This window comes from Punica granatum, chromosome 4 (genome assembly GCF_007655135.1).
Source record: "Punica granatum isolate Tunisia-2019 chromosome 4, ASM765513v2, whole genome shotgun sequence".
Taxonomy (NCBI): domain Eukaryota; kingdom Viridiplantae; phylum Streptophyta; class Magnoliopsida; order Myrtales; family Lythraceae; genus Punica; species Punica granatum.
The window spans coordinates 980,849-1,008,844 of NC_045130.1; the positions used below are offsets into that span (position 1 = coordinate 980,849).

Here is a 27,996-nt window from a genome sequence, read left to right on the forward strand (position 1 = left end):
GAGATTTTGGGACGAGGTCATTTTTGGAAATTCACTCGCACGGCGTGGAGGAAAGCGCAGGACGATTGGGACACAGATTCCGCATGGGACGCGGTCAGGGGACGGGTTGCAATCAGGTGCAGCCGAGCTCGCGTGAAGACGGATGCAACCGGCTGCAGAGCTTTGACCTGGTTGATCATTGACCTGCAGCTGTCTGGCATTTACTTTCCCAAGAAAGACCGCCATATGCATATTTTCGTCTCAAACGAAGGCCGCACTATGGCATTTTATTAGACGATTCTAGGAGTGCAAATAAGACGAGGATTTACGAACAATTCGGATTCTACTTGTTAAAAGCTCGAATTTGCCTCGATCTTATTGAGCTCGAACTTGACTCTGTTCGAATTTGTTAAAAGAGGCAAGCTGAGCTCAGTAGTATTTCATTCAAAAAACTCATGTGTCTAAATGAACTTTTTTGTTATATATATAATAGTTGTTACTATTCAGACTCACAACCCACATAATAATGATAATGATAATGACGATAATAATAATAATAATAAATTTTTATTTTTAAGAAAATGACAAAGTTATACTTTGATATTTTGTCGTACTCGGTATCATTAGATCAGTATTTGGCTAGAGAAAATCAATAGCATTATGCTCGAAAAGCTTGCAAGCTCAAACGAGTCTTTAATTTATTTCACTAGCCGAGCTCAAGATTGGATGTTCAGACTCGGCCAAGCTCAAGCTCAAGCCTGAGCTTAAGAGCATATTAATGAGTCGAGCTTGAGTATAATAGATTTGGGCTCGGCTTGTTCACACTCATAGATTAAACAATGTGCATTGTTCCTTAGCCTCTTCACGACTTTTTCAAAAAAAAGTTATAATGAATTTTCAATGATTACGATAAGTAGAATTGTATGGTGATTTTGTCTTAATATATTTGGAAACCTAAATTAAGCTCTATTACGAAAGCTCTCTAATTTTAAGGACTTTGAATATATGTTTGCTCCTCCCCCCCCCCCCCCCCCGACCACATCAACTAGATAAGTGATGACTACATAGGCGTTTGGTAACGGAGTAGAGTATGATTCTACTTAACCCCACGAGATGAAGACAAACTTTTTTTAAAGATTGATGGTAATAATGGTTAAGATAAAGTATATGAGAGAATTTATTATTAAATTGAAGAATAAGATAAATAATAATAACGATTGTGTTGTTGAATTGAAATAAAAATAATAAATAATTGAGATAATTTAGTATTAAAAAATTAATTATAATAATGATTAAGAAAAAGTATGTGTGATGGTTTATAATTAAATTAAAGAACAAGATAAAAAATAATGATTATATTGTTAAATTAAAAGAAAAGTAAAGTTGAGTTAAATGGAATAGAGTATAACTCCATAATCAGACAAGGCAATATTGCTTTAATTTTTTTCATAATAGTGGTGTCCACGTTTCGTTTGACTAATCCCACAGTTCACATGAGCACCTTGCAAGCTCACAAGTTCGGTAACTTCAGCCACAAGCCATGTAGATGATCCGATAGGGAGTAATCTCTTATATGACTTATGGGGCGACGCGAACTTGAGAATTGCCCAAGAGAGTCAAGTTTTTTAGGTTGCGTTTGGTTTCATGGAAGGATTTTAAAATCAAATTTTGATTTTGATTTTGAGTGGTATAAATGGGGATCACCTTTGACTTTGTATGTGTTATGTTGTTTTGTTGTGGAAAAAAGTGGTATAAATGAGGCCACTCTTTGATTTTGTATGAGTTATTTTGTTTTGTAGTGGGTAGAGTTAAAGTTAGAATTGTGATTCTAAAATACAATCTTGAAACCAAACAGACCCTTAATCGTTAGAACAACCTTATTGCGTTTATTGCTTTAGTTTTACCTAATATCTTTTTGTATTTTCACGAATTTAGCTTTAATTAGTCTCAGTGATCAGTCATAACCAAACAATTTCTTCTTCTTTTTTCATATAAATCATTACATAATCTTAAATTAAAATATTATAAATGCTCCATTCTATTGTATTCGGGTAGAAATTACCCAAACATACTTTTACAGTTTTACGAATCCAAAAGTCTTTCTTCTTTCATCATGTTCTGTTGTTATAGGAGAACACTAATGTCGTTTATGATCTACTCAAGGGGGGTATTGTATGATTAGCCCTCATCATTGTCTGATATCCGATGAGCATCTCATAAACGGCGGTAGCAGATAGAGAAGTTCATGCTGCCTGGGTTGCGACGGGCCACAGTGGATTCTGCCCCGGGTGGTGGGCCACGAGCCGTGTAAGAAATGATGACGCGGCAATTTGGGCCTCTGGTGGTCACATGGTAATAGTTGAGCTGTTTATTGTTGTATACCCTGTACGTAGTATGATCTTCATTACCCGATTTATATATATAGGGATATATAATATCCCCAGATGTTATCCAACTTCTCCATTTTTTTTGCTCAATTATCCAAATTTTCCAATTCATTTGCCGGCTTCAATAAAAGATATATAATCACGATATCATTTATTACACCATAATCCGTTACACATACCAGATTATAATTACGTAAATTCCCAACTTATCGAAAGAAATTTATTACTTTACCAATTTGATTCAAATAATTCGATACTTATTTTTCTTAAATAAAAATTTGGATTCAAATATTGTGAATAAGAAAAATTCATAATTAGGAGAGTAAAACATTGAACTAAATTAATTAAACACTTTTAGGTATCATGGTAATAGTACACAATGAAAAAAAAATCACTTTCTTCCTCTTCGCATAGAAGAAATGTCATGTAACCTATGAGTCATTTCTTCTTTTTTTTTTTTATGTTTAATCCTTTAGCTAATTCACACCCTTTGGCAGGGCCTATTCGGAATATGCGAATTAATTATTAGCGAGCGTCAACTTTTATACAGTGATCCAATCTCCAAAAAGTAAAAGATGTGTTCCTCTCACCAGGAAACGCTTTTTTTTAAAAAAAAGAAGCAAATATCTTATATCTTTTCTCTTAATTCAAGAATAAAATCATTATTTTTTAAAATTCTTTCTTATATTTTTTTATTATCTATTATTATAATTAATTTTTTAATATTAATTTTTTTTAATTATTCAATAATTTTTTATCAATTCAGTAATACAATCATTACTCTTTTAGAGTTCGTTTGGGAATACGTGAGAAGTTTCATAATTAATTTTTCTTATAATCTTAAGCAAATTTGGTGTTTGATAAAAGTTTTTTAAATCATGATTTGGGTCGAAATTGAGATTGTAAACATGATCTTTTCAAGTAAGTTAATAGATACTTGTCAAATCTGCTTCTACTTGTTATATTTCAAACATTAATAATTACATTTTTTTTACTTTTAACAGTTTTTAATTGTTACATTCCAAACGTTTTGGCGTATTCTAAAATCAACACTTATCTTGCAGCAATTATACTTCAACATCTATATTTCAATAACATCACTCCCAAACCAAGTCTTATTTTCTTCTTCAAATTTTCTAACATATTTTTCCCAACTACTTTTATCTTCATCTCTTCAAATCAAACTAAATCAAACTTAACTTCGTTACTAAACATAATGCGCCCTTTATAAGGAAATTATAAAGGATTTTTTTTTTAGCTGTGCTGCACCGTCTGACTCGGAAGAGCCGAATCGGTGGGAGGTTGCACTTGAGTAATTCTCATGAGATCCTGTGGCACTTTCATAATCAGAGGGTGTCCGAGGATATTCCTCCGAGACTTTTCGGAGAAAATATAATTTTCCTTTTTTTCTTTTTAATCTGGGTGAACTCTTATAAAGGATATTTTAATCCTGCAATGCTCATAAAATACTCAAAAGATAGATGGCATGTTCAGAATATTCCTTGTACCATGTCGATATGTTTCTCTCATACTTTCTCTCTCGTATATACATTATTCTCTTTGCTTGCTTTTACATATGTTTGCTTTTGTTATTAGTTTCCTGAATTTCTTTCCAGCCCACAACTCGGTTTCTACAATTGCAACATATTCGTTGATTCCTAGAAACACCCACACGTTGATCTGGTTTGGCCGGATTTAAAATTGTTTTTACATATTTCATAAGAAGCTTTAGCCTATTATATAATAACAAGTCAAATATAATATATCCTCATTTAAAAAAAAGAAACAGAATTTAAAAGACAAAATGAAAATGATGATATGCAGAGCCAAGAATTTCCAAATGGAGCTTTTTCCAAACCTTTTAGCAATATTATATTAACGTTCCTATATTGACAATGATGTCCATAAAATTATAAGATAATGTCCAAATTATTTCTCTCATGCCCCGTTAGGCTCTGGCCTATGTAACTCCACATATACATACATACATATATATATATATATATATTCATGTATAGAATATATCACGCATATATTTTGAGCTCCGGCCAGCCTACGATCCATGACTAAGTCAGATAGAAACATGGGGTCCGATAACGGGGGCAAAATTGTCAAGACAAGCAATTAAGACAGGCTAGAGACGGCGGCCGAATGTTTCTGACACCCGCAACCGCGTATCGGGTGGGCCCAGCTGTCTCGAGGGCGTCGAGACGTTCCCACTAAACTATGGCGGGAGTCCTGTGGGCCCTGCTCTCGGTGGATCGGGTGGGCCCCACTGGAGCCTGTCTTCGCATGTGGGAGGAGGAAGAGAGCTTCATTGACCCCACCATTTATTCGGATTCCGACTCGAAGTTGCTCTTTTTATGATTGCACAGTGCCCAAGAGATGGCGTGGATGGAAGTTGGGTGCGGCGTGAATGCTGGGGAAAAAGCCACTCTTCATGGCAAAATCAATATAGACAATAATATTATTATTGACGTGGCCTTGTCATATTTGGTTGACACAAAAAATTTCACTTCGGATTCCCATTTAATTATTAGTACTTTAAATTGAAAGTGTGCGTTCAATATCTTCATAGGCCAAATCCACTGGTCAACCCTTAGAATGATTTCCCATTTCCTATTGGATCTTTAATGCAGGACGTTTCACCGCATTCAATTTGTTGTGTGCCCCAAAGTTATAGATGCGCTCTAACTTATGATGTTCACAACATACGTTCAATTAAATGCTCATGATGCGCGTAAAAGACTCGATGGATGATGTACTTTGTGCCGACAAGCATTGTTTGTAATTTATCAATAGTGCAGGCACTCAAAGAGAGTTGCATCCTTCACCTCGAGAAATTTAATAATAATAATAATAATAATAAAGGGTTTCTTGTTTCGGTGCGACAACTATCACTCTGGAAACGTTTCTCAGGAAGTTGGAAAATGCACTTCCTCTCATCCAAAATGTTCCCTTTTAACAGTTAGCAAGGAGCCTATGTATTTGTATAACACGAGTCTCAAAAGTAATTTATAGCATGTTCCCCCTGCCTTATTCTAGCCAGGTCCTAATCCAAGTTGCCTTTGTATCAATATATCTCATGGCGCACCCATTGGTGCCACGAAACTTCTGGTATCCCCATGGAATTGACAACTTCTTAACTCTACCCACTTCCGTGGTCCCTAGGGAGCCCATGTTAGTTGAAAGGGTGCATGCCTTGCCCGGAGAAACTTTCGTTTGATAATATATGGCAAGAAATTACCACGTGATGTGGGATTTCGTCGGTTCCAAGATTGGGATATAATGTGGAACGACTGACGTAATGGGGATAGATTATAGCTAAGATGATCTCAACATCTTTAGCTATAATGTGAAAATCGAAGTTCTCCAGTCCATGAATTAAACCATTCATGAATATCTCAAGGTCATTGGATCACGGAACCCCCATTGATCGAATGCCTTTGAGGAATTCATGACTAGTCCGCTTTGTAGATAGAAGAATTTCCATGGATCAAAGAATTGTCATACCATTGACATAAGGCATGAATCCTAATCGACAGCCCTATTTGTATAATCAATTGATTTTTGGGCCAACTTTCAACCCGAGAAGAAACCTTACTTCCCCTCCCATCAGCATTAATTAACCTCAATGGGCCGATTCACTCGCTGTATACGTGGCCCGTTTTCGAATACCAAACAAACGATGTAAAATTGCACTCGAACTCGGCCCAACGGTAACGGCCACGGGAAACCGCAAGCAAACAAAATGTGGGACCCACAGCTTCCGTCTTTTCAGGTTGAAGACAATCCCGCCAGTCGCCACCAGCCCGGAGCTCCTCCTCCGCCCGCCAGCCACGTGTCCTGATAAACCTCATCTATCCCCAGAAAGGCCATCGCATCGCACGAACCGTCACCGTTCACTTCCCCACTCTCAGCTCCAAACAAAGGAAACGAAGGAAAATCCCCGCCCACCCACTCACTAATCACTTTCTTCCCTGCCCCACTCGCGCCGAGTGCGGCCGGCGGTACGGAAGCACACGCGCGGTCCCCCTCTCCCTCCGCCCACCCAATGGCCCTCTCTCAGTTTCAGCTTCAGCTGCCTCCCTCTCCCTCCGCCTCTCCTTTCGATGATATAATCCATCCATCCATCCTCCCCTCCTTTCTCTCTCCTCCACTCCTTTCATTACCTCCCCCAAGCCAACACCTCATCTCCTCACATTTCCCCCTCTCAACTATTATGTGGAGCTCCTCAAATTTCTCCAGCTCTCCGCTTCACGCATTACTCGCCTCCTCCGCCACCTCCCGCTCGCTCGCTAGGGTTTCCTTCCATCCTTCCTCTCTAAATCTCTCCTCTCGGCTCTCCAGCTTGGCGTCTTCCGCTCCGCCTTCGTCTTGGATCTCGTCGGCACGACTTGCCGCTGGTGCTCGGAGGTCCGCGTGTCCCTGCGTGCTGTACTCATTCAGAATCAAAGGAATGGCTGAGCTCGTCCAGGACAAGGACGCCACTGTCACTGCTTCCGGCTCCGGTGACGATCCAGAGAAGTCGAACGAGGAAGTGAAGCACTCGCGCACTTTCATTGAGGCGAGGTCTGAAGAAGGTTGGTTCCGACTACTTCCATGAGCATTACAATCTTACAATTCAAGCTGCTGAGTAAAAATATCACTGCAAAGTGAAGAGAAAATCAGCAAGTAGAATTTACACCGCTCGAGCTTCATATGAATTCATCTTCTCAGATACTTCTGGACATAGTTAAAATCAATTTAGGCATATTCCTCTCGGTGAAAGTTTTCCGTGGCAATGCATTTGTTTGATAGATTGTACTCGGTGACTATAGGTAAATTCTGGCAGAATTGAATTGAAGGATTAGAAAAATCTTTGCTACTGGACCGGCTTTTCTTTCAATTTGTATTACTTCTAGAGGAAATTCGTCATGGCCATTAACGTTGTATTTAATGTTTACTCGCAGAGCTGCTTTCTGGAATCAGAAAGGAAGCAAAAGTCGGAACACTGTCTCCAAATATGGCAGCAGCAATGGAAGAATTGTTTCACAATTACAAAAATGCAGTAAATAAATACACCTCGACTCATTCTTTACCGCACTCAATTGTGTATGTTCCTAATATTTGAAATTATTTTATGGCTGATATAATTCTTTGAGTTACTGTTGGCATTTTGTCTTCCTATATCTGTTCTTGTTACACATCATCATATAGGAAAGTAATTATATGTAAGCGCTGAAAGTTTGATTTCTAGTTGATAGCATTAAGAAGAGCAAAATATGAAAAGTTGTAGACGAAAAATCACCGGAATGGTTTGCTGACACAATTAACAGCTACAGAATGCTACCTAATGTTTAATTTGCTACATCATGCCAAACAGTTTCTATTAGGTTGCACGTTGTTGGACCATTTGTGTGATCTGCTATATGTCATAAATACAACCAGTCACCAGGCGTCTGCTCTTCATTATGAAGTAGTAGATTTGGATTTTCGTTCATAAGGGACCCCTTAAGTGGGAGAAGGTAAGGGCTGGCCCAGTTCGTAAATTACGGGGATCAGTTTACAGGATCAACTCACTACATGGTCCTGTGAACATGCAGTTATGTCTCTTGCTGGTGTTTGGATAATGGATGTGTTCTCACTCCCTCTTACTTACAAGATGATGTTCAGCATTTGTGAAGTCGTGTCACTTGCGGGTGTTTGGATAAACGACTCTATCCATTCTCCCATTTGCCTTAGATAATATTGTCATTGAGCCCTCCCTGTCCAACGTTTGTTCCCAACAATCTTATACAGATACAATCCTTTGTCGTTCCTAACTTTGCCCTTTCCAAAAGCAGTGCAGGGGAGTCATATAAAGAAAAAAATCACACTGAAGGCAATCTAACTTTGGATAGAGGAGAGGAAACAGGATGTTGTGGAATATTGCCATAAAAACAACAACAATGGAAAAGGTTATAGTATCAGGATCTCGAGCTAATGTGGAAATATTCTTTTTCCTGGAGAAAGGGTCCAACTATATTAATAAGACCTCGGAGAGGGCGAAAAGATGAGAAATTCTCAATATAATCCATAAACAGGTAACATTGCAATACCAACTGATTTTCAGTCCAAATACTAAAAACTTTAAGCCATCTCCAAAGCAGAGTGTTTCAGGGAGTCTCTGAGTTTTGACGAGGCTCTATTATTACTTTACCCCCAAGCAAGAAACTAAGAAGGGCGATGCTTCTAACTAGTCTTTACAACTTCTTGTTGCTAGGAAAGCTGTATTCTTACATAATAGGAAGTATTGAATTCATCTCTTTTGCTTCACAATATTCAGAGCATAATATATCATATACAATATGGGAGATAGAATTTAACTTGACTGAGGTCAAAGCATCTTTTGAACTTGACAACTAACCACTTGCTACAAATGAATCAATTAGTTTATTGTTGGATTGCGCCTACCATCCTGTCTGATCAGTGCTGCATTAACTTCATTAGGTTATTATTCTGCCTGTTTCCCACCAATTTCATTGCACTAACTCTTTATGCGCATAGAGATTTCTTCCATCTCAGTTACTCTTTGCCTACCATTATGGTTTGATACTCTTAGACGGACCTAGCACCTGATTGTTTGTGCTGCTGTGTTATCATATTGCAGGTTCTCCAAAGTGGGATTCCCAATGTGGATGAGGTTGTACTATCAAATATGAGTGTTTGCCTTGATCGAGTTCTATTGGATGTAGAGGTAATGGTAATTTGTATTAATGTTCTTCCAAGTTCCAATGTTACTGAAGATCAGAGTTCTGTTTGATGCCTGAGCGCTAGGATCTCTCCTGGTTTTGCAAACTTCTGTTCTTTCCTGAACCTAATTACTAATTTCTCACAGGAACCTTTTGTCTTTTCTCCATATCATAAAGCACTACGGAAGCCTTTCGATTACTACATGTTTGGCCAGAATTATATTCGTCCTTTAATTGATTTTGGGTAAGCCAACTATATCAGTTTTTCCTTTTCATGATGCTGGATGAAATAAATATTTGTGACCCTGATCTTGTCCTCGCGGAAAGATTTTCTTATTTTACAGATGAGGCTTTATTGTGATCTGGCTTTTGGGTTTTATCGCTTCATTGCTGAAGTGCTTATGGTAGTGAATGTATTCAAATGTAATGAATGGGTCAAAGCCTGTAATTACCTTTATGGGAACATTGATGGAGGTTGCCATTTGCTTTAAAGAAGATTATTCTATCAAATTCACTGGAGAATTCAAGTATAAAAAAATAAAAATAAAATGCAATAGTAAAGAATGAACTATTAAGAAAGTTAGATATCGCATGAAAGGAGATGAAATTTATTGATAGGGCCTTTTGTACTGAATTTGCTTTAAATTAAGATTATGATTCCTATTTTTCCGTTGCCTCAGTCTCTTTCTAGCAGTTCAGCTAGCTGTCTTGGAAGTTACATATTCCTTTATGAGCAATTGATCTTTAATAAAATTTGGAAGTAGCATTTCCAATAGATAAACTTCAAACTCCTAAATAGCTATGTAGATAGAGATAAGGTCTTTTTTCCCCCAACTGAGCAAGTTTTACCATTTAACTCATGAACTCTCGGTAGATTTAACATTTTCCCATAAATCGTGGAGTTCCATATTGGCAAATCAACTCACTGGTCAGAATTATGCTTGTATTGAATGACTTATTTTATCTGTTATGCAGGAACTCATATGTCGGAAATATCTCAATATTTTATGATATTCAGGAGAAGCTTCAGCAGGTGTCTGCTCTGTTTGCTCAGTTTTATTTCTTCAGTTTGGGTGCTTTCTCGGGGATAACTCATCTCCTGTTATTCTTGAATTAACCCGAGGCTATGATTCATCGACATTCTTGAGGATCTAAATTTGGAGATTTTGAGGCGGCAACACTTGCTTTCAAATTAATTCAAGTTTGAGCCATAAACACTAATAACAGTCAAAATATGGAGGATGGAAATGTTTGTTTACAATTTTATGTTGCAATGTGTCATCCAATATAGCATGATTTTGAGACAGCAGTCAAGGACTTGCATGTTGCTGTGTCGGTGACATGTATATTCGGTGACTTGCATATTTATCTCCTTGTCTGTAGTTGTTTCAGTTGTTGTTCATAGTAATTGCTAATCTGCATGGATATTTTTGGGTACTTTACATGCTGATGTATATAATACACAGACCCCAACGGAAGGAAACGTAATTCAACAAACAAGATAATTTTCGTACATTGGATCCTTCCAGCAAAGAATGTTGCATGTTTCCAATATTATATGAAAATCTTATAATTTTTTTTGTTTAATTGTAGGGTCATAATGTTGTCTTTATCTCCAATCACCAAACAGAAGCAGACCCTGCTGTTATTGCTCTATTGCTTGAAATGACACACCCATACATTGTAGAAAACATGGTAAATTGACTCTTTATTAAGGCCCTAATAAAGGCATGATCTGTGGACAAATGGCGCTGATACGAGACATTCTATGCAGACTTATATAGCTGGAGATAGAGTTGTGACAGATCCTCTTTGCAAGCCTTTCAGCATGGGAAGGTACTCTTTAATTGTTTGGTTAATTGCTTAATCCTTAGCTGCCAGCAAGCTTCATCTTGAATTTTTCACTTTTGTAGGAACCTAATCTGTGTGTACTCGAAAAAGCACATGCTTGATGTTCCCGAGCTTGTTGACATGAAAAGACGGGCAAACACTCGGAGTTTGAAAGAAATGGCTGTGCTTCTAAGGTTCTGCTTGTTTTTTTAGCGTAGATTAAAGATTTATTTCGTTCTTTGCTCTTTCTTCAAACTTACTTTGTGCTTGACCATTTACAAGTGCAGGAGTGGATCCCAATTAGTTTGGATTGCACCAAGCGGTGGTAGAGATCGGCCTGATCCTAAGACGGGAGAATGGCATCCAGTAAGTTTGATGGCAACTCCTCAAACCAACCCTTTTCCTTATCACTAGCTGTTTGCTTATGAATTTGTTAAAAAATTGTTCCGTGGTTTTTGTTGCATTATATAACTCTGATACTGACATGAGATGGACAGGCACCATTTGATACATCTTCTGTGGACAACATGAGGAGGCTCGTAGAACATTCTGGTGTTCCTGGCCATATATATCCTTTAGCACTGTTGTGCCATGATATCATGCCACCTCCGCTTCAGGTCTTTTTTCTTCAATGTACCTTAATTCTAGTCTCTCTTGTAGATTTTAATTTTTGGATTCCTCCAGGTTGAGAAGGAAATTGGAGAGAGAAGAGTCATTGCTTTTCATGGAGTTGGATTATCAATCGAGCCGGAATTCAATTTCAATGATATTACTGCCTCCTGTGAAAACTCTGAGCAGGTTGACTCCTTGTTCTCCTATATAATAATAATGTTCATCTATATATTTTCAGTCAATTATCCATGCAATTTTTGTTGGGAGTAGGATATAGATGCTTAGTATATTGTTCATTGGGTATATCTGTTCATCTTATTGCCTTTCGTAACCGGCTATTGGTAGCATATGCACAAACATCAGCTTCATTTTGGCAAATCTCTTATCGGTTCTTTTCTCAGGCTAAAGAGACATATTCCCAGGCACTATACAAGTCCGTGAATGACCAATATGATGTCTTGAAATCCGCTATACATGGAAAACAAGGAATTGAAGCGTCAACTCCGTCCATCTCATTGTCACAACCTTGGAATTAGGATGACTGCTGTGCGCTTTCCAGGTACTTTCTTGATCTTTTGGGTCCTACAGAAAGAAGTTTATTAGACAGTAGTCACGAGAACATTATAGTAAGATTCCAATCCTTGGCCGGATTTGCAAGTGAATGTTCAGATAATGTGATCTCTTGTGAATTTCTTGATCTGATTGTTTATGCGAACAGATTTTAACTTAGACACACCGCACTCTTTTTTTTTTCCCCCCTTGAAAACAGGAAATTATGGGAACAATCTGATTCGCTCGCTTCCCTCATGCTCTCTGTTCTCTAGCTTTTGAGACTCTTCTTTCCCTCTTAAACTTTTAGTGAAGCCATACGTACTGTAAATATTTCGGCGTAAGAGCATGAATCATCTGAGGATCATACCGATGCTCGACGCAACAAGAGAATTGTTTCCTGATGTAGAGAAGCTCTTGAAATGGTGCAGGCGCTGCAAAAGGTTTTCCTCGTTACTTGGACATAGTGCGTGCAACTTGCGGACACGGGAACTGTGCTGGCCCTATTTTATGTGCGAGAGAGAGAGAGAGACAGAGAGAGGGAGGGGGAAGCCAGGAACTTCTCCATTCAAGCCCTCAAGGACGAAGCTTCCGTGAAAAGAAAAACCTCTCAAGGGAAGTAGTAAGTACTCTCTCTGTACTGTGTCTCTCTCCCCCCCTCTCTCTCTCTACTGTGCATACTTTGTGCTGTTTCTACTGGGAGCTGACTCACCTCAAATCCACACAGTCTGCTACTGTGGACAGACAGCTGATCAGCAGGAGACCAGCCCCCTCCCATCCCATCCCACCCTTAATAGCCGGTAATAGAGGGGCCCCCTTTACATCCCAAATTAGTAGTAGTAACGGTAACGGTAGGATTATTTTTTGAATTCTTTTAGTTCATGTTCCCCCAAACCCTCCGCAAGCAAGGAAGCCCCTTCAATTTTGGTGGCGTCCAAATAATTGACACGAGATTTTATCTTCTTCTTCTTCTTATTGCAAACATATCACGAGCGCTGTTAAATGCCAGCTGTCCCTTTTAAATCTTTGGTTTCAGTGGGGTGATTTACTTCCACCCCCTTAGTTAATAGTAGAGGAAGAGTAATACTAATAATAGATTCATTCAATGCCCGAGCTAGCTATTACCCTATTACCTGAGGCATGTATAGGGGGTTGTTCACTACTTGGCTGTTGAATGAATCCAATTAGTTGTGTGTTCTGTCTCTGTCTTTCCGTGTGTTGTCAGAAATCTGAGATCACTCGACCTCACGTGCTCAATCAATATATAATATATAAGAATGAAAAAGGAGAGCCAAACAGAGCTCCTGATCTTCCGCACCATTCCAACACAATGCACACTCCCTATGCACTTTTTCGCCTGTCCGCCCACCCCTTGTCCTCTTTGTGTTTGTTTTTGTGTTTGTGGTGCTTCGTTCCTCCCATGACTCTGCCTCTCCACGCAGATATATATATATATATATATATATAGATGTATGTACGTACATATTTTTGTCTCCTTTTAGTTGATGAGATGAGATAAGATTCACTGTGCTTGAATTTTTTTTTTTGTGACAGTAGTTATTCTCTTGTTAATACTATAGTAAACTATTATTACTACTATTAGCAGCTAATAGAAATTATAGATATATAGAAATCTTTCTTATGCCCTGCCTGCCTCAGTCCAGACCACAGTCGGGTTCATCTGTGTTATCTATATTACTTCAAAAGTTTTTTTTTTTTTTTTGTCTAACATTTGGTTTTCCAAAATGTCCTCCTCCTAGTTCGATGAGAAAATGTCAGCTATTGAATATAAGGTTAGTTTTGCAAATTCGCATTCCCACCTCTCTCGATGGACATTTTTCTCCTAAAAGTTCTCCTTTCTCTCCTCTCTCAATTCTCTCTGCGTGCATAACTTCCTCGAGTTTCAGTTTTTTTAACTACTTGATTAATTTAATTCTCAAAATCAAGTTTTTATATTTCAACTGGGTAGAGTATATTGTTCCGATTAATTATGATTGATGAAAAAATTACAATGCATTATAAAAATTGAACTTGAGAGAAAAAAATTATTTAATAAATTTCGCTCCTAACGACGGTCTACGTCTAGTATATATAAATGTATATGTATATTCATTCGTCGTGGGGGAATAGCCATCCACTGGGGGACTTTTGTATTTTTTATATTTTTTTTCCCGAGTATTTGAAACTTATATGTTTATTAAGTGTTTTGCCTGTGTGTTTGTTTTTTAGTGTTAAAACTTATGAAGGAGTGCATGCACGAGTTATATGGGAATCATCTCACATTCTCATGCATTCTTTATTATTTCTTTCTTCTCCCATCTCTGTCCCTCCCTCCCATTAAGTAAAAAAAAAAAAAAAAAAAAAGAGTCGTACATTACATAGTTTTGGGAGTTGCGTGGGCTTTGGCCTTCTGTCCCTCCGCTACAACGTGTGTGTTCCCCTTGTGTGTGTATGTGTTTTTTTTTTTTTTAAATTTCAATTTATAGATGTATAATATATTATCAGCATATTTTAGAAGTATCGAATGGTACAACCGAGAAGATAACAAGTGTGAATTTTCATCTTCATTGATTACTGTACAATATTGAATGACGCTAGCTTAGTCCTCGTCTTCGGTCATCGAGATCATTGTAAGTCTGCGATGGAACAGACAGCAAAATTACTGCCACTAATCTATCCAGCTACGACCTTCTCCAAACTGAGCTGAGCTATAATTGCTTTACTCATCCTTTGGAGTAATCTTTCCACCTTTTTCTGGTGCATGCATTTGCCTTATTTATTTCTCCCCGGAATGTAATCTAGGAACATTATTATTATTATTATTATTCCTCCTCTCTTTTTCCTGTTTTATTAATTGATCTTTTAAGGACGAGACGCGTGCAAGCAAAATCCGAGCCCAAGTCAAACCAAAGAAATGGGGATTGGATGTATAAAACATTATACCAATTCTGCAAGTATCGATCATTCCAATGGTAAAAGGGAGCCCACGATGGCCATGAATTGGATAAAATCAGAGGGCGCACTCCGATGATAAATCAGTGTCTCGTCCCGTCCCCTGTGTTGTGCCTCCTTTGGATGGGTCCAGTCCGGTCCCGTGGCCGTGTCTGTGGCTGAGATTTGATATTGCAACAGCCAAAAAGTCCAAATACAGATCGAGAACCCTCCCCTCGATCATCTCCATCGCTGGACCCCCTGATATGATAAATAGAAACGAGCACACTCAGAGAGAGAGAGAGAGACAGTGTTTACAGATGTGACACCGGAGCGTGAGCCCACGCGCCACCCCACCCTTGCTCCCCTCTGAGGGGGCCGGCTGCTGTCACTGATTGAACTTCTCATTCCCAACATCGGGTCCCGCCAGAATTTTCTAGCACTCACCTATTATTGCATGGATAGGTCTCGGATGACTATCATGCCTTACCAAGAACCTGAAACCTGAGAGATATTTGTCTCTCGATTCCCTCGGAAACTCTTCATCCTTGAATGCAATATAAAACTCGAATCCAACATTATCAGATACAGCAAAGGCGTCCGTCCGTTCCAGATTCTCCAAAATCATTTGTATCTTTTTACATACAAAAAATAAAGGAAGGAAAAAAAAAAAAAGAGATATCAGCTTTCCATTTCATCAGTATACTCACCATTGCTAGTACTACTCGGCAAAGTAAGGGAAAGAAGCTAACCATATTTGATGAGAGAAAGGACCTAAAGGCCCGAGAGGGCGACGATAGGGGGGAAAGAAGGAGAAGAGGAGACTTGGAATCAATTGGAAAATGTTTCTTTTTGGGCCAAAACCAATCAGTGAGATTTGGTAAGGGTAAAGTACCAATGGCTCTAGCGTCCATCACTTGATATTTAAAAATTTGATTGAATCTAATTTAAGTCTAATTGACTCGCTAAAGAGTACACTTTCTCTTAATTATGTGCTTATACATATATATTTTTTTTGTGAACTCTGATATCCGAAAATTCAATTTGACCATGACAAATCTAGTGAAATTGGGTCGGCCCACTAAGGGGTAAAGCTCTTTCAGCAAGGATTTTATACTTTCACAAAAACTTAAACCCGACACATTATTTAAATAAACTTTGAATCGCTTGAACTAACTAACGTTAGTTGCTCATCCATGTTTTTGATATGGGAATTGAAATGAGGATTTCTTTTATTTTTTATGAAAAAAACTTATAAGGCTGCCTTCAATGGGCGCCTCCCCCCTGCACATCTCCCCTTGCTATGTGCACATCTCCCCTTGCGGTTGGAGGCAAGTCGCGCATGTCTCTGATGACTAGGTAGCCAATACGATGTTACAGCGTGGTCGCCTCGGACCCCAAACAGGAGCCCCTAGCCCTACTTTTATTTTATTTTTTATCAATTATCTTATTTTTTTTAAGTTGGGTGCAATGGCGGCCCTTTGCCCCCAACATATATTTTATTTTTAATTTTAATAAATTTAATTAATTAAAACTATTTAAAATATATATTAATTATATATAATAGTAGTTATATACATTTAATTAATATAATATGAATGTGGGTATGGATCAGAGACACGATTAGAGTATGTATCTCTCTTTTTATTTGAAATTTGTCTTGTCTGATGTGGTATTTATATGACAATATAGGATCCAATTCAGAGACATGAGAGAGACACCCCCACCGGAGAAATCTTAGCTTTAGTTGGCCCTCCTTGGGAAATTGTATACTTTGTCACTAGAAGCCAAAAATCTTTGCCATAATAAAGTACCTCCCGAGGACCAACTGGGGTTGATTTAAATAATTTGGTGCTTCTTCTGCTCAAATAAAATTTCGGATTTGAGTCCTTATGAATATAAAAAATTCAAGTTATGAGAGTTTTATTCATAGTGGGCCGACCCGGCTCTATTGGATTAATCGTGACTCAATCGAGCTTCCGGATAACAGGTTCACGCAAAAAAAAGCAAAAAAACCTCCTGAGGCTGATATGGGTTTAAAAGGGGGGACTTTTCAGTACTATAATATACATACATATTATCGCATCATGCGTTTTAGTATTTATGCTAAATAAAAAGGAAAAAGTCCTCTTAAATTAAAAATTCATTTATATTTATTGAAAAATTCTTAGATATTGTGTAAATTGTAACTCATACCATTATGATTGAGATTTTGAATTCGGGATGATTTTTGAATTGATTATTCAGAATAAACAACACTAAAAAATGATATAGAGATTGCAGCATATAAATACAACAATTTTCTTACCTATGTTTTTTTTTCGGCAGTACCTATGTATTTTTTTATAAGTAAAAAAAATACATGTGTTTATATATATAGGATATTATAGATCACTATCACAAGCTGGAATTTTATTTATGTAATTAATTGAGTTGCTTGGACTGCCATAATTGAGATTTGACTTTTTTTGGTTTCTTTTATCCCCTTAATCCTTGTCAAGGTTATTATTCTCATGCAACTTTAGCATGATAATGTCATGCCAATGTTGGTTAATAATTGCGGAGGTCATCATCATGCGGGAAGAAAGATTGTGATGGGAGGAAAAGGGAAATAAAAACAAGAGCTGCTTGAAATCTTAAATATCGCATAAAAAAAAAGATTTACTAAATTCTAGTCATGTTCATTTAGATATATATATATATATATTTTTTGGGATGGGTTGTTCATTTAGATCTTCGAAATGTAAGGATGTCAATATTGATAAAATCATCAGAATTTTCTTTTTAATCTTTGTTAGAAAAACTTGAAACATATTATATATACACATGAAGTAAAATAGTAAAATGTAGTATTACTTTTATTTTGTCATATATTTCTATGCCGTAACATGTGACGGGACATGTTGCGGAGCTAGAGCGAGTAGCTCACTTGGCTTGTACACTCAAAGGAGTTGAAATTCAAGTCTTTTTAAAGAAAACTCCAGTTTAAGGTTTTCTATTCGGTTTTTCAGATGTGAAATTATTTATATTTCTTTATTAAATTTTCTCTTTTCTATTTTTAAAGTAAATTACAAGTTTAAATTAGTGGACAATCGCATTTTCACTGAAACTCTTATTTTAAGAGAATTGCAGTTGCACGGGAGATGACCTAAACTCAAAACGTCAAGATACCTATCTTATCTTAATCACTAAACTACCAAATTTCGGTGATAAATTTTCTATTTCATTATATTATAATCGCATATTATTTTCATAGTCAGGGAAATTTTTTTAAAATAATTCCTTAAAATGGCCAAAAAAATTATAATAATTAAAGAATGAAAATGTTGAGGTGCAGCAAAGACCAAAGAGAGGGAAGAGAGAGAGAGAGAGAGATTCGCAGGTCCCTTCCCCACTCGGTCACTGACTCACTAAACTCAGTTACTCACTCTCCCCTGCAGTTCTGCCACAAAACTGACACCTCAATGAAGTCATGCACTTCCATCTCTCTCTCTCTCTGTTTTCTTTCATTTTCTTCTTCACTTCTCAAAGTTGAGTCTGCGAAGAAACCCCCCACCCACTGTTCTTCTCTCTCTCTCTCTCTCTCTCAACTCCCAACAACTCTCCCTCTACTCTCCAGCCCAGCCTCCTCTTTCACTTCAGTTCAGTTCTTCCGAGCAAACCAAAAATCTTCTTCCCACCACCACCACCCTTCTACAGAACGAAGAAGGTTTCGCCAGTAAATCTGTTTTAGCTCCCATCTCTTCTTTAGATCTGTCAAACCCCCACAACCTTACATATCTCTTCCGCAGGAAACAACAAACAAGCTAGAAGAAAACCCCACTTGCTCGCTCACCTCGTCTCCCTCAAAAAACCAGAAGCCCAAGAAAAGCAAAAAAAGAAAACGAACAACAAAAACACAGAATCTCCCCTCTCTCTCCTTCAGTGTTCTGTTTCTCTCTCTCTCTAGAGGAATGCATTCAAGTTTTGATTTTTATCAATGAAGTGGGATCCCCACACCTCTCTTCTTCCTCTTCCTCCTCCTCTTCTTCTTCTTCTTCTCGGGGGCGAGTGTGAATGGGGTGTATGCTCTCTCAGCTGGCCGCAAAGTTCGCCTTCTTCCCGCCCTCCCCGGCCACCTACCGGATCAAGAAGGGCGACGACGGCGGCCTCACTGCAGTGACCTCCTCCTCCCCGGAGACCCCGATCCCGAGCGCTGACGACAGCTCCCTGGACGTCCTCTCCATCGACACCAAGCGCGGCAACAGGATCGTGGCGTTTTACCTCAGGAACCCCTATGCGAGGCTCACTGTGCTCTACTCCCATGGGAATGCCACCGACCTCGGCCAGCTCTACGACCTCTTCGTACAGCTCAAGCTCAACCTCCGTGTCAATGTCATGGGGTTAGTTAGTGGCCCCCCACTCCCTTTCCTTATATTTTTCTTATTAATCATCTGTTTCTTAAAAAAAAAAACAGTTTTTTCTTTTTTTTTGGTTCTTGCTAATGTATGTAGTTTCATGGGTGCTGTTTTTGTTTCCTATATAATAACCGAATCTTGCTTGTCATTCGAGTAGTCTGGGGCATGAAATGGTCAAAGGTGGCCCGAAACATCTGTGCTTCGTTCTGAGATTTAAACCTTAAATAATCCGAGCTGTCCAAGATTTTCATGTCTTTGAAGCTCTGTTCTGTTCTAATGATGGGATATGATTTGCGCTTTCAGATCTGTAAATTTATTGGCTGAGTAGTAATAATTTCTAGCTGATGTTATGTGACTATGAGAATGAACAGTTCCGTTTCTACCCAAATTGAAAACAGAAAAAGAGTAATTGTAAAAAAAAAAAAATTTACAGAAAAAGGAATTTGCAGAGGAGTAAAATTGGACTGATTGACAACAAGAAAAGAGTAAAAGCAGATGGGGCGTGTCTTCATACAGTTCATTTGCGGGTTCTTTTCTCTCTCTGTTCTTCATTTACACTTTCCGTCTTTTTTTTTCTTTTTTTTTTCCCCTCCCTTGCTTTTTCAATATTGCTCAAGGAAAGAAACTTTTCCTGTCTCTGAATAAAATAAAGCTGTGGACTTTTTATTTTTCGACACAACTATTTGACATTTTTGCTTCAGCTTCTATTGCTTTTGCTTAGTGAATCTTTGCTTCATTTAGTCCTAGGGTGGCCCATAGGCCTTAGTCGGGTAAAGGCATACGGGAGTGGCCGGGGGGGAGGATGAGGGGCGTAGGAAACCCCGGTGCATTTATGATTTTAACTCGACTGTCTCTCATAATATATTTCTAAATTTTACTATGCAGATATGACTATTCTGGCTATGGAGCCTCTACTGGTAAGGTAAGCCAACCGGAAGTTTCCTAATTGATTGACTTCGACTCGATAATACAAGTTTGCCATGGGTAAAATTGGGAGCAAAATTTTTTTTTTTATATTGATATTAGTTTATCTTATCATCCAGCCGAGTGAATCCAATACGTATGCGGATATAGAGGCTGTATACCAGTGTCTCGAGACTGAGTATGGAGTTGGTCAAGAGGATGTGATCTTGTACGGGCAATCCGTGGGGAGTGGGCCGACCCTTCATTTGGCATCTAAGCTGCCGAGGCTCAGAGGTGTTGTCCTCCACAGTGCCATTCTCTCTGGCCTACGTGTCCTCTGCCACGTCAAGTTCACATTTTGCTGCGACATTTACAAGGTAAAGGAAAGGGAAAAAGATCGATCTTCATGTCCCATGAGTTATCGGGTTTATCTTTGATTCATCTAATGCCAAGTTGACAATAGAGGATGTGAAAGATTCTATTCAACATAGGAGGATCAGATAATTGAGCTGAAGTAGAGTACTTTTTATGTCATATTTGCAGAACATCAACAAAATCCGGAAGGTGAAGTGCCCGGTATTAGTGATACATGTAAGTACTTCCCTGTGTTATTGGTTTTTTCTTTTTCCACTGATTCATCTTTTGATTTAAGAGGTTTATAGTTGATCTTGTTTTTGTTACTTGGCTCTACTATTTCATTTTTCCCCTACTTATAAAGCTCCGGGTTCCAAGCTCATTGCCATGTGTGGACAGTAATAGTTCATGATAATTGATAAATATCATCTAAGTTGTCTTAGGGGTCGAGAATACATTATCTGATGCTATACTTAACCTAGTACTTCTTACTGTTCACTAAGTCACATATTTCCAATTATGCAGGGAACAGAAGATGATGTTGTGAACTGGCTCCACGGCCATGGACTGTGGAAAATGTCCAGGGAACCCTATGAGCCTCTTTGGATTAAAGGTGGGGGCCACTGCAATTTGGAGCTGTACCCCGATTATATCCGACACCTTTGTAGGTTCATTCACGAGATGGAGAAGGTCAATACAGAAAACCGTCTCAAAAAGATCCGCCAAAATCTCCACCTCTGCAGGAAAGCATCAACGTCTACTACCGTCTCCACTTCTTGTTGCTGTTGTAGGATAAAACTGAGACGCCCCAGATGCCCAAAATGCCCAGAATGCTCGATGCCCAGCTGCCCTAACTGTTTCAGGTGGCCCAAGTGTTCGGGCTGTTGTGGGCTCAACTGCATCAAGTTCAAATGCTGCCCAGAATGCTCGAAGCCCAGCTGCCCTAACTGTTTCAGGTGGCCCAAGTGTTCGGGCTGTTGTGGGCTCAACTGCATCAAGTTCAAATGCTGCCCAGAATGCTCGATGCCCAGCTGCCCTAATTGTTTCAGGTGGCCCAAGTGTTCGGGCTCTTGTGGGCTCAACTGCATCAAGTTCAAATGCTGCCCAGAATGCTCGATGCCCAGCTGCCCTAATTGTTTCAGGTGGCCCAAGTGTTCGGGCTCTTGTGGGCTCAACTGCATCAAGTTCAAATGCTGCTGTTGGAAGCTCAAGTGCCCAAGATTTTTTAGACCGAGCTGTAGCTGTAAGCGTAGCTGTTTGAGACCAAAATGCTGTTTCTGCTGTCTGTGCTGCCCCGAGGGGAATGGCAAGACCAACAGAAAGCAGGAGGAACCAAAATAGCCTGTTGCTGTATAGACTGCTAAACTAGGTGACACCTCCTAATCGGGCTGTTTGTTAGTAAACTAGAAAGAGTGATATCTGGGATTATGATTTAATTGGTTGTAATTGGTGGGATTGAGTTACTATGAATCATAATGAGCAAAAGAACCGCTCCCGCATTTAACTTGGGGTTGTCTTCCGGTTGGGTAAGTTACGCGTTCTTCTAAGCACTGTAGTTTTACTTGATGTGGGACGCCCCTTTCCTGCGGCTTTGGGTTTATTTATGCATGGGTGGAATTTCATAAGCAAGACGTTGAACTGAGGAAAGAGCAAAAACACATCATAGAATGGGTTCAATACTTCAGATGCTGTTTCAACTCTTGATTCCAAAATCCAAGGTTAAACTTTCCGGCGAAAGTGGCAAAATCGCAAAATCGGTGACTCTTACTCTTATGCTTTGATTCTCAATCAACACGACTATTTGCCAAGACCGACAGCAATGACAACATCAAACTTCGCAGAGCAGAGAAGCCCTCGCCAAACCAGAAGTTTTCCATCTCCAATTTGAGTGTACAGAGAGTACAAATTTACTCTTCATCTAATTTCACGGCTCATATAGTATTTGCTTAGCTCTGCCTCTTCTCTCGAATGCATTTCTCTACGAGGTACCTGTCGCATCACCCACAGCACAGCATTGGGGAATTCATTAGAGAAGGGTGAAGATCCAGAGTGATTGCTTACAGAGAACAGAACAAGAAGTAAATCTGAGTTTGGAATTACAAACAAAGCCAGTGGAATGATCAGTTCGTGTTCCTTGTACTTCATCTATGCTATAGATTTTTCTAACTAATGTCTGTTAAGAAGTTCAACAGAGGAAATTTTGAAAAATGTCCTTTTGAAACTATGTCAAGATTTATTCGTCATGTCGTGACTGGTCATTTCACTCGAGCATCATGACCGACCGTCCGACAAGCACGATGAAGCATGATGACCGAATAAATGCAAGGTTTATTGATCAAAATGAAGTATGGAGTAGATGCTTACTTTCCTGTGTAAAAGCCCGCTGAATACCATGCATTTAAGACCTCTGCTAGATCCGTTTCTGAGCTTGTAGTTACCACCATATCCCCCTCTTTTTTATTCTCTTTCCCTGCATTCCGTGAGGAAAGATTAACAAAATGCACCCTCATAGAACAACTTAAGAGAACAGTACGGATCAGGTATGATGAATCAGCACGATAATAATCGGTGGACAAGGACCAGGTCACCTTCGCATATGCTAGAGCCTTCTATCTTCAAAGATGATATTGCTTTCCGGGCAGCTTCAATTGCTGTTCTGGTGACTTCACAATCCTTGAGAGGGATTGAGTCTCGAGGAACCAATGAAGGGTCATCATTACAAAGGTTTTGATCCCCACACTTCCCACCAAAAGAACAACTGGAGGCAGGGCAAGGAGCAACAAAAGTCTGACAGAAATATGGACAGCATGCGCAGGCATCGACTGAATGAGAGATCTGATCCGCAGGGATGGGATATTCTTGAGAAGGATGAGCACCCTGCCACTGTTGTACCCCAGGATCGGAACCAGAAGGTTCAGCCTGGTAGCTCCAGTTCCCATATTGATGAAGCTTCTGTAGAAGCTTTTCCCTCTTATCCTCGAGCTCATAGTACTCTGCAAGCAACTGGTTATAGTCTTCCGTGCTTGGGAAATAAGAATATCCCTTTACCGCATCATTTGCAGGCACAGAATTTGAACTGACGGGATAAGATTCGTGTGCCGCTGTAACTGCAGAAGTGTCTTCATTAGCTGATAGGAAATTGCTGGCTTCTCCTGCTTCTGCAACTGCACCTGATGCTGCAACACTGTTTTCATTTGAAAAAAAAAATTCAATATATGCAATTCTTTCTGCCATGGATCAACTTAAGACTTGAGAAGAAACTGCATACCTCCCGTCGATGGGATTAATGGAAATAATCTTGTCAATTCCAGAAATTGCTTCTCCAGCTTCAGATGGAATTTGATGATTCTTCTTCCCATGCATTTTCTGGAAACACGATACAAGATCAGACGAACAAGTGGCACATCAAGCACGATTAGATCTGTCTTCTGCAAACCAAACGATTATGATTCCCCTTGTAGCTAATCACAGATTTAACTTCAGCTCCTCAGATTAAACGACGCGACAGCACGGCATATGAATTCAAGGAAAACGTCATTTGCTATGCACAGAAGTCAGCAGCCTATAAAGAAAACTGAACAGCTAGCCCTAGAACGTAGTAGAACATATGACAGTTTTGAAGCTCCGTGAAAGTGGAAATAGGCAGAGGAGGGGACCTTGTACTTGGACATGGCGTCGTCGAAGGCGGAGATGAGGGCGGAGTCGTCCCACAGATCACCTTCTTTATCTCTTCCCATGCTTTCAGAACTCGTGCTTCCTTCTTCCTTCTTCCTCCTCCGTTGTGCTTCTTCTTCACCGTCTACTCCGCTCCTGTGACGGTACACACAGATAAGGAGGCGAAAAGCAAGCACAGAGGCTATATATATATATATATATATTTACCTTCAGTTTTTTACTTTTTTTTTTTGGGGGCTGCCTTGGGCTCATTTTTTAGGCTTAATTTTTTAATTAAAAAAATTGAAATCCCTCCGTTATGTTTGGATGGAAGGGTTTGAGAGTTTTCGGGAGTTTTCAAGGGGGCTAGGAGGTGTCATAAACCCCTTCAATTATTTTGTTTGGAAAAATTTTATAACAATTCCAATTTTTTTCAAATGTCATAATTCTAAACTCTTCAAATTGGAAGGTTTATGAGGTTTTTGTATATCTCTTTATTGAAAATAATAATAATTTAACAATTCTATCTCAAAACAAATCTAAAATAACAAAAACAATCTAATCAAATCCATCTAAACTTCTAAATAAGTTCTATTCAAAAATGGGTTTCAGAACCCCTTCGTAACCCCTCAAAACCTTTCCTTCCTTAATCTTCCATAACCCTCCGACCCTGAAGAGTATACCCTGAAGAGTATCCAAACATAGTGTTAGAAAGGGGAGAAAGGGGGTGGGGAGCAGTAGTAAGGGCCTCTTGGCAGTCACTAACCCCCCATAACCCCCTTGCCTGGATAATCCTACAGAGCTAGTGAGGACTTAGTGGGGCCACCAACGCCAGATTAAAAAAAAAAGAAGTAAGGAAAAGGAAATGAAGGCTAATGGTGAGGCCTCAATTGTGGCCAACATCCCCAATTGAGGTCGTCGGCGACCTCTGTTGCCTTCTCCTCCTAAGGGTTTATTTTCTTCTTCAATTTTTCAAAATTTTTTAATAAATTTTTTATTAAGAGCTACTATTGTATAATAGAGATGTATCAAATATTGGTCACCATCATTCTAAATATTAAGTTGAAGGGTGAATTATGTCAAAAATCACGAACATTGCATGTTTTCTCAAATTTAATATGGACTAGTTATTTTCACAAAAGTACATTAACTTCATTTCCTTCCCAAATCTAACATTTGTCAGATTTTTCTGTTTATTTTAGCTGGCGTGGCATTAAAAATTTCAAAAATAATATAAAATGCATAAAAATCCAAAAAAATCTAAAGAATAAAAAAATAATGGAAAAAATTAGAAAAATCGAAAACTTTTATAAAACTGCAAAATGTTTGGATCAAATATAAAAAATTTTAAATAGAAAAACAAAAATTTACAGTAAAGATAAAATCCCTGTCAATTCGAGTGGTAAGGGCGCCAGCCGGCAGCCTCGACCCCACTCCCTCCCTCCCTCATTTGTACCTCCCCTTTTGTCCATTTTTTATTTCGAAAATTTTAGTTTTGTTTTCAGAATATTATATCATTTTTAAAATCAAATTTTGAAAGAGATAGCAACACATGGCATAAGGTCATTGGTTTGAAAATTCACATCGGCGTCACTTAACGGAAAAAGTGACGGTATGACTGAAATGGTAAAAATGCAAAAGGTTGAAGATATGAATGAGAAAAAATAAAGATTTATGATCAAAATGACAAAAACGCTAAAAGATTTAAGACTAAAACTGATTTTTTTCCAAATATATACTCCAAATAAATGTAATATTGCTATTTTTCAATGAATAATTTCTTCGTAAAAATAAATCTTGAATAGAAATCGCAAACAAACCCCACCCTAGATCGCTCAATTTGATAAGTCGATTTGTAATTATAAGACTAACCATATTTCGAGCCTACCAAACTCAGACTCAAGCCTATAAATTGCAACAATCGATCCCCCCCTACCTTCATCGATGCAAACAAAACTCTTTGGTATTAGATTTTTCTTTCTCTCGTGAGATATGAGCTCTCAAAGTCCTCTTTTATTTCATAAATTTGGCGTGATCATTAAATAGTGTGATTTCCTTGGCTAGTAAAATGTAAACCGACCTGAAAATTCATGCAAAATAAGACTCTTTATTGGGCCATCTGAACGACCTATTGTCGGACTGAATCTCCTTATGAGTTTGCATGGTGTTCACGTGGACCGTTGAATTAGTCGGATGAAACTCATACAGTCTCGTTGTAAACATACATACATATATATATATATATATGTATATATATATATTCTTCTGCAGTGAGCATACAAAAATAATTACTGTCTCCAAACACTGTAATTAAACAAAACATATTCCTCCATGTTTTAAATTCTAGTTTGACATTAGAAGTAGCAACCATTCTTCATCGAGTTAAACTAACTTCTTCTGCAATGATCCCTTTACACACCTGATCATCCACTCAAAGTTCCAATTTTGATGTTTTACCTGAAATTTCATGTAACCTGGCTGTTGCTACTCCCAAGCCTGCTGCTATTGTGAGGACTAAGGTTGGCGAAACAATTATTATTATTGTGATTGTTGCGGTATCTATCTAAGCTTCGACTACCGCAACAAATACCCATTGTCCCAAGCTTGAGAGCTGCCCTAATTCATGGGATAAAACATAATACCTTATGACAACTCATCGAATTTGGTAAACTTGTCAAAATATGAATTCAATAAATATTGATTTCATAAAAGTCCTCTGCCGAATAGGAAGATTGGTTACCAAATAAAAAAAAAAATCACCATGATTATTTTCTTTTCAGCTGTTAAATCGGATTAGCTAAGATTCGGGCCATACATACGCCCAAGATCTTTTTAATTGGAGATTCATCCATCAATCTTTGGTTTTTGCTATTTTTTACTGTGATTCTTCTCGACAATGCATCGCACCTTCAACGGCTTGAATCCTGTTCGATATTATACCAAACAAAATCTATAAGTTCAATCAAATAAATAATAATTTAATTTATTAATAAAAAGAAAAGAAGAAAATAAATTATAAATTAAACAAATTTTGATATTTTCGTACGTTTCCATCATTGAAATAAGGACAAAATCAAATAAACCCGCCAATTCCTAATTCAATGTCCGTCTCAATTTAAATATTTTCGATCAACGGTGGCACTGCATCCTTATGAGCCTTTTATAGTTAGGTTTTTGTAGAAAAGACATGGTATTTTTAATTAGGTGCAGGAGTTCTAGGTCATTGTTTCGTGCGCCTGCTATGTTTTCATTTGACGAGGTCATTAAACGATACTTATACTGGTTTCTTACAATTGACACTGTCCATCACTTATTTTGGTTCTTGTCTGACGAGTGACGAGGGAAAGCGAGCTACTAATTAACGTAAAACGTATTAGCAGGATCGAATTATTTACTATATGAACACATAAGATGCATACTAACCCCTTCATCAGGTTCTTTCAGCCGTTCGTTTCGATCAAGAAAAGTGTCTAGGCAGCCTTGTATGGCTGATCAATTGATGATGCCAGGTGAGCCTCGGCCAAGTCCCTGCAAGTGAATCGATCGGATCTCCTTGTATCTGCTGTTCGCTAGTCCGAAAACAAGACAAGAACAAGACCGTGGGATATGATATTTATACGGGCCGTCGATTTCTCAGACGAGACATAGTCGAATCGACCAAGTGAAAGGTGAGGAGCACAGGAGAAA

General features: G+C 38.5%; 3 protein-coding genes and 1 long non-coding RNA gene across 11 annotated transcripts; 2 read left to right on the forward strand and 2 right to left on the reverse strand.

The window, feature by feature from the left end:
* The first annotated feature begins 6,269 nt into the window (after window positions 1–6,269).
* LOC116204904 (glycerol-3-phosphate acyltransferase, chloroplastic) lies at window positions 6,270–13,274 on the forward strand. Of its 5 annotated transcripts, XR_004156418.1 has the most exons (14): window positions 6,271–6,949; window positions 7,319–7,416; window positions 8,998–9,084; window positions 9,226–9,323; window positions 10,055–10,112; window positions 10,673–10,774; window positions 10,854–10,915; window positions 10,993–11,103; window positions 11,197–11,275; window positions 11,407–11,526; window positions 11,594–11,707; window positions 11,923–12,080; window positions 12,502–12,692; window positions 12,798–13,274. XR_004156418.1 is itself a non-coding variant. In XM_031537269.1 (13 exons), exons 1-12 carry the CDS (start codon window positions 6,421–6,423, stop codon window positions 12,055–12,057), a joined length of 1,593 nt encoding a protein of 530 aa, XP_031393129.1. In that variant the 5' UTR covers window positions 6,270–6,420; the 3' UTR covers window positions 12,058–12,080; window positions 12,291–12,495. The 5 variants fall into 5 exon arrangements, 4 of the variants coding, with proteins under 4 accessions (XP_031393129.1, XP_031393130.1, XP_031393128.1 ...); XM_031537269.1 differs by lacking the exons at window positions 12,502–12,692; window positions 12,798–13,274 and adding an exon at window positions 12,291–12,495 and having other exon boundaries at window positions 6,270–6,949; XM_031537268.1 differs by having other exon boundaries at window positions 12,502–13,274.
* Window positions 11,890–12,576, reverse strand: LOC116204905. Its single transcript, XR_004156419.1, has 2 exons — window positions 12,441–12,576; window positions 11,890–12,103 (listed from the first exon to the last, which is right to left on the reverse strand). It is a non-coding gene; the product is annotated as an uncharacterized LOC116204905 (long non-coding RNA).
* A 5,101-nt stretch (window positions 13,275–18,375) lies between the features above and the next one.
* On the forward strand, window positions 18,376–22,159 carry LOC116204711 (alpha/beta hydrolase domain-containing protein 17B). 4 transcript variants are annotated; one of them, XM_031536955.1, is made up of 6 exons: window positions 18,376–19,383; window positions 20,284–20,320; window positions 20,442–20,678; window positions 20,845–20,892; window positions 21,181–21,752; window positions 21,846–22,159. In XM_031536955.1, the coding sequence occupies exons 1-6, from the start codon at window positions 19,058–19,060 to the stop codon at window positions 21,994–21,996; spliced, it is 1,371 nt and encodes a 456-aa protein (XP_031392815.1). In that variant the 5' UTR covers window positions 18,376–19,057; the 3' UTR covers window positions 21,997–22,159. The 4 variants fall into 4 exon arrangements, with proteins under 4 accessions (XP_031392815.1, XP_031392816.1, XP_031392814.1 ...); XM_031536956.1 differs by having other exon boundaries at window positions 21,181–21,527; window positions 21,621–22,159; XM_031536954.1 differs by having other exon boundaries at window positions 18,377–18,710; window positions 18,793–19,383; window positions 21,181–22,159.
* Window positions 22,160–22,294: 135 nt separating this feature from the next.
* LOC116204712 lies at window positions 22,295–24,505 on the reverse strand. Its single transcript, XM_031536957.1, has 5 exons — window positions 24,312–24,505; window positions 23,924–24,021; window positions 23,244–23,839; window positions 23,020–23,125; window positions 22,295–22,644 (listed from the first exon to the last, which is right to left on the reverse strand). The coding sequence occupies exons 1-5, from the start codon at window positions 24,390–24,392 to the stop codon at window positions 22,602–22,604; spliced, it is 924 nt and encodes a 307-aa protein (XP_031392817.1). The 5' UTR covers window positions 24,393–24,505; the 3' UTR covers window positions 22,295–22,601.
* Window positions 24,506–27,996: the final 3,491 nt, after the last annotated feature.

Bases quoted from the DNA above. Each gene is read 5' to 3' on its own strand.
- LOC116204904 (XM_031537269.1), top strand. From the start codon at position 6,421: ATGGCCCTCTCTCAGTTTCAGCTTCAGCTGCCTCCCTCTCCCTCCGCC. The intron at 11,276-11,406 runs GTAAGTTTGATG...TGAGATGGACAG, and splicing joins AGACGGGAGAATGGCATCCA to GCACCATTTGATACATCTTC. The intron at 11,708-11,922 runs GTTGACTCCTTG...TTCTTTTCTCAG, and splicing joins CCTGTGAAAACTCTGAGCAG to GCTAAAGAGACATATTCCCA.
- LOC116204711 (XM_031536953.1), top strand. From the start codon at position 19,058: ATGGGGTGTATGCTCTCTCAGCTGGCCGCAAAGTTCGCCTTCTTCCCG. The intron at 20,679-20,844 runs GTAAAGGAAAGG...TCATATTTGCAG, and splicing joins TTTGCTGCGACATTTACAAG to AACATCAACAAAATCCGGAA. The intron at 20,893-21,180 runs GTAAGTACTTCC...CCAATTATGCAG, and splicing joins GCCCGGTATTAGTGATACAT to GGAACAGAAGATGATGTTGT.
- LOC116204712 (XM_031536957.1), bottom strand. From the start codon at position 24,392: ATGGGAAGAGATAAAGAAGGTGATCTGTGGGACGACTCCGCCCTCATC. The intron at 23,840-23,923 runs GTATGCAGTTTC...AAATGAAAACAG, and splicing joins ATTAATCCCATCGACGGGAG to TGTTGCAGCATCAGGTGCAG. The intron at 23,126-23,243 runs GTGACCTGGTCC...CACGGAATGCAG, and splicing joins AGGCTCTAGCATATGCGAAG to GGAAAGAGAATAAAAAAGAG.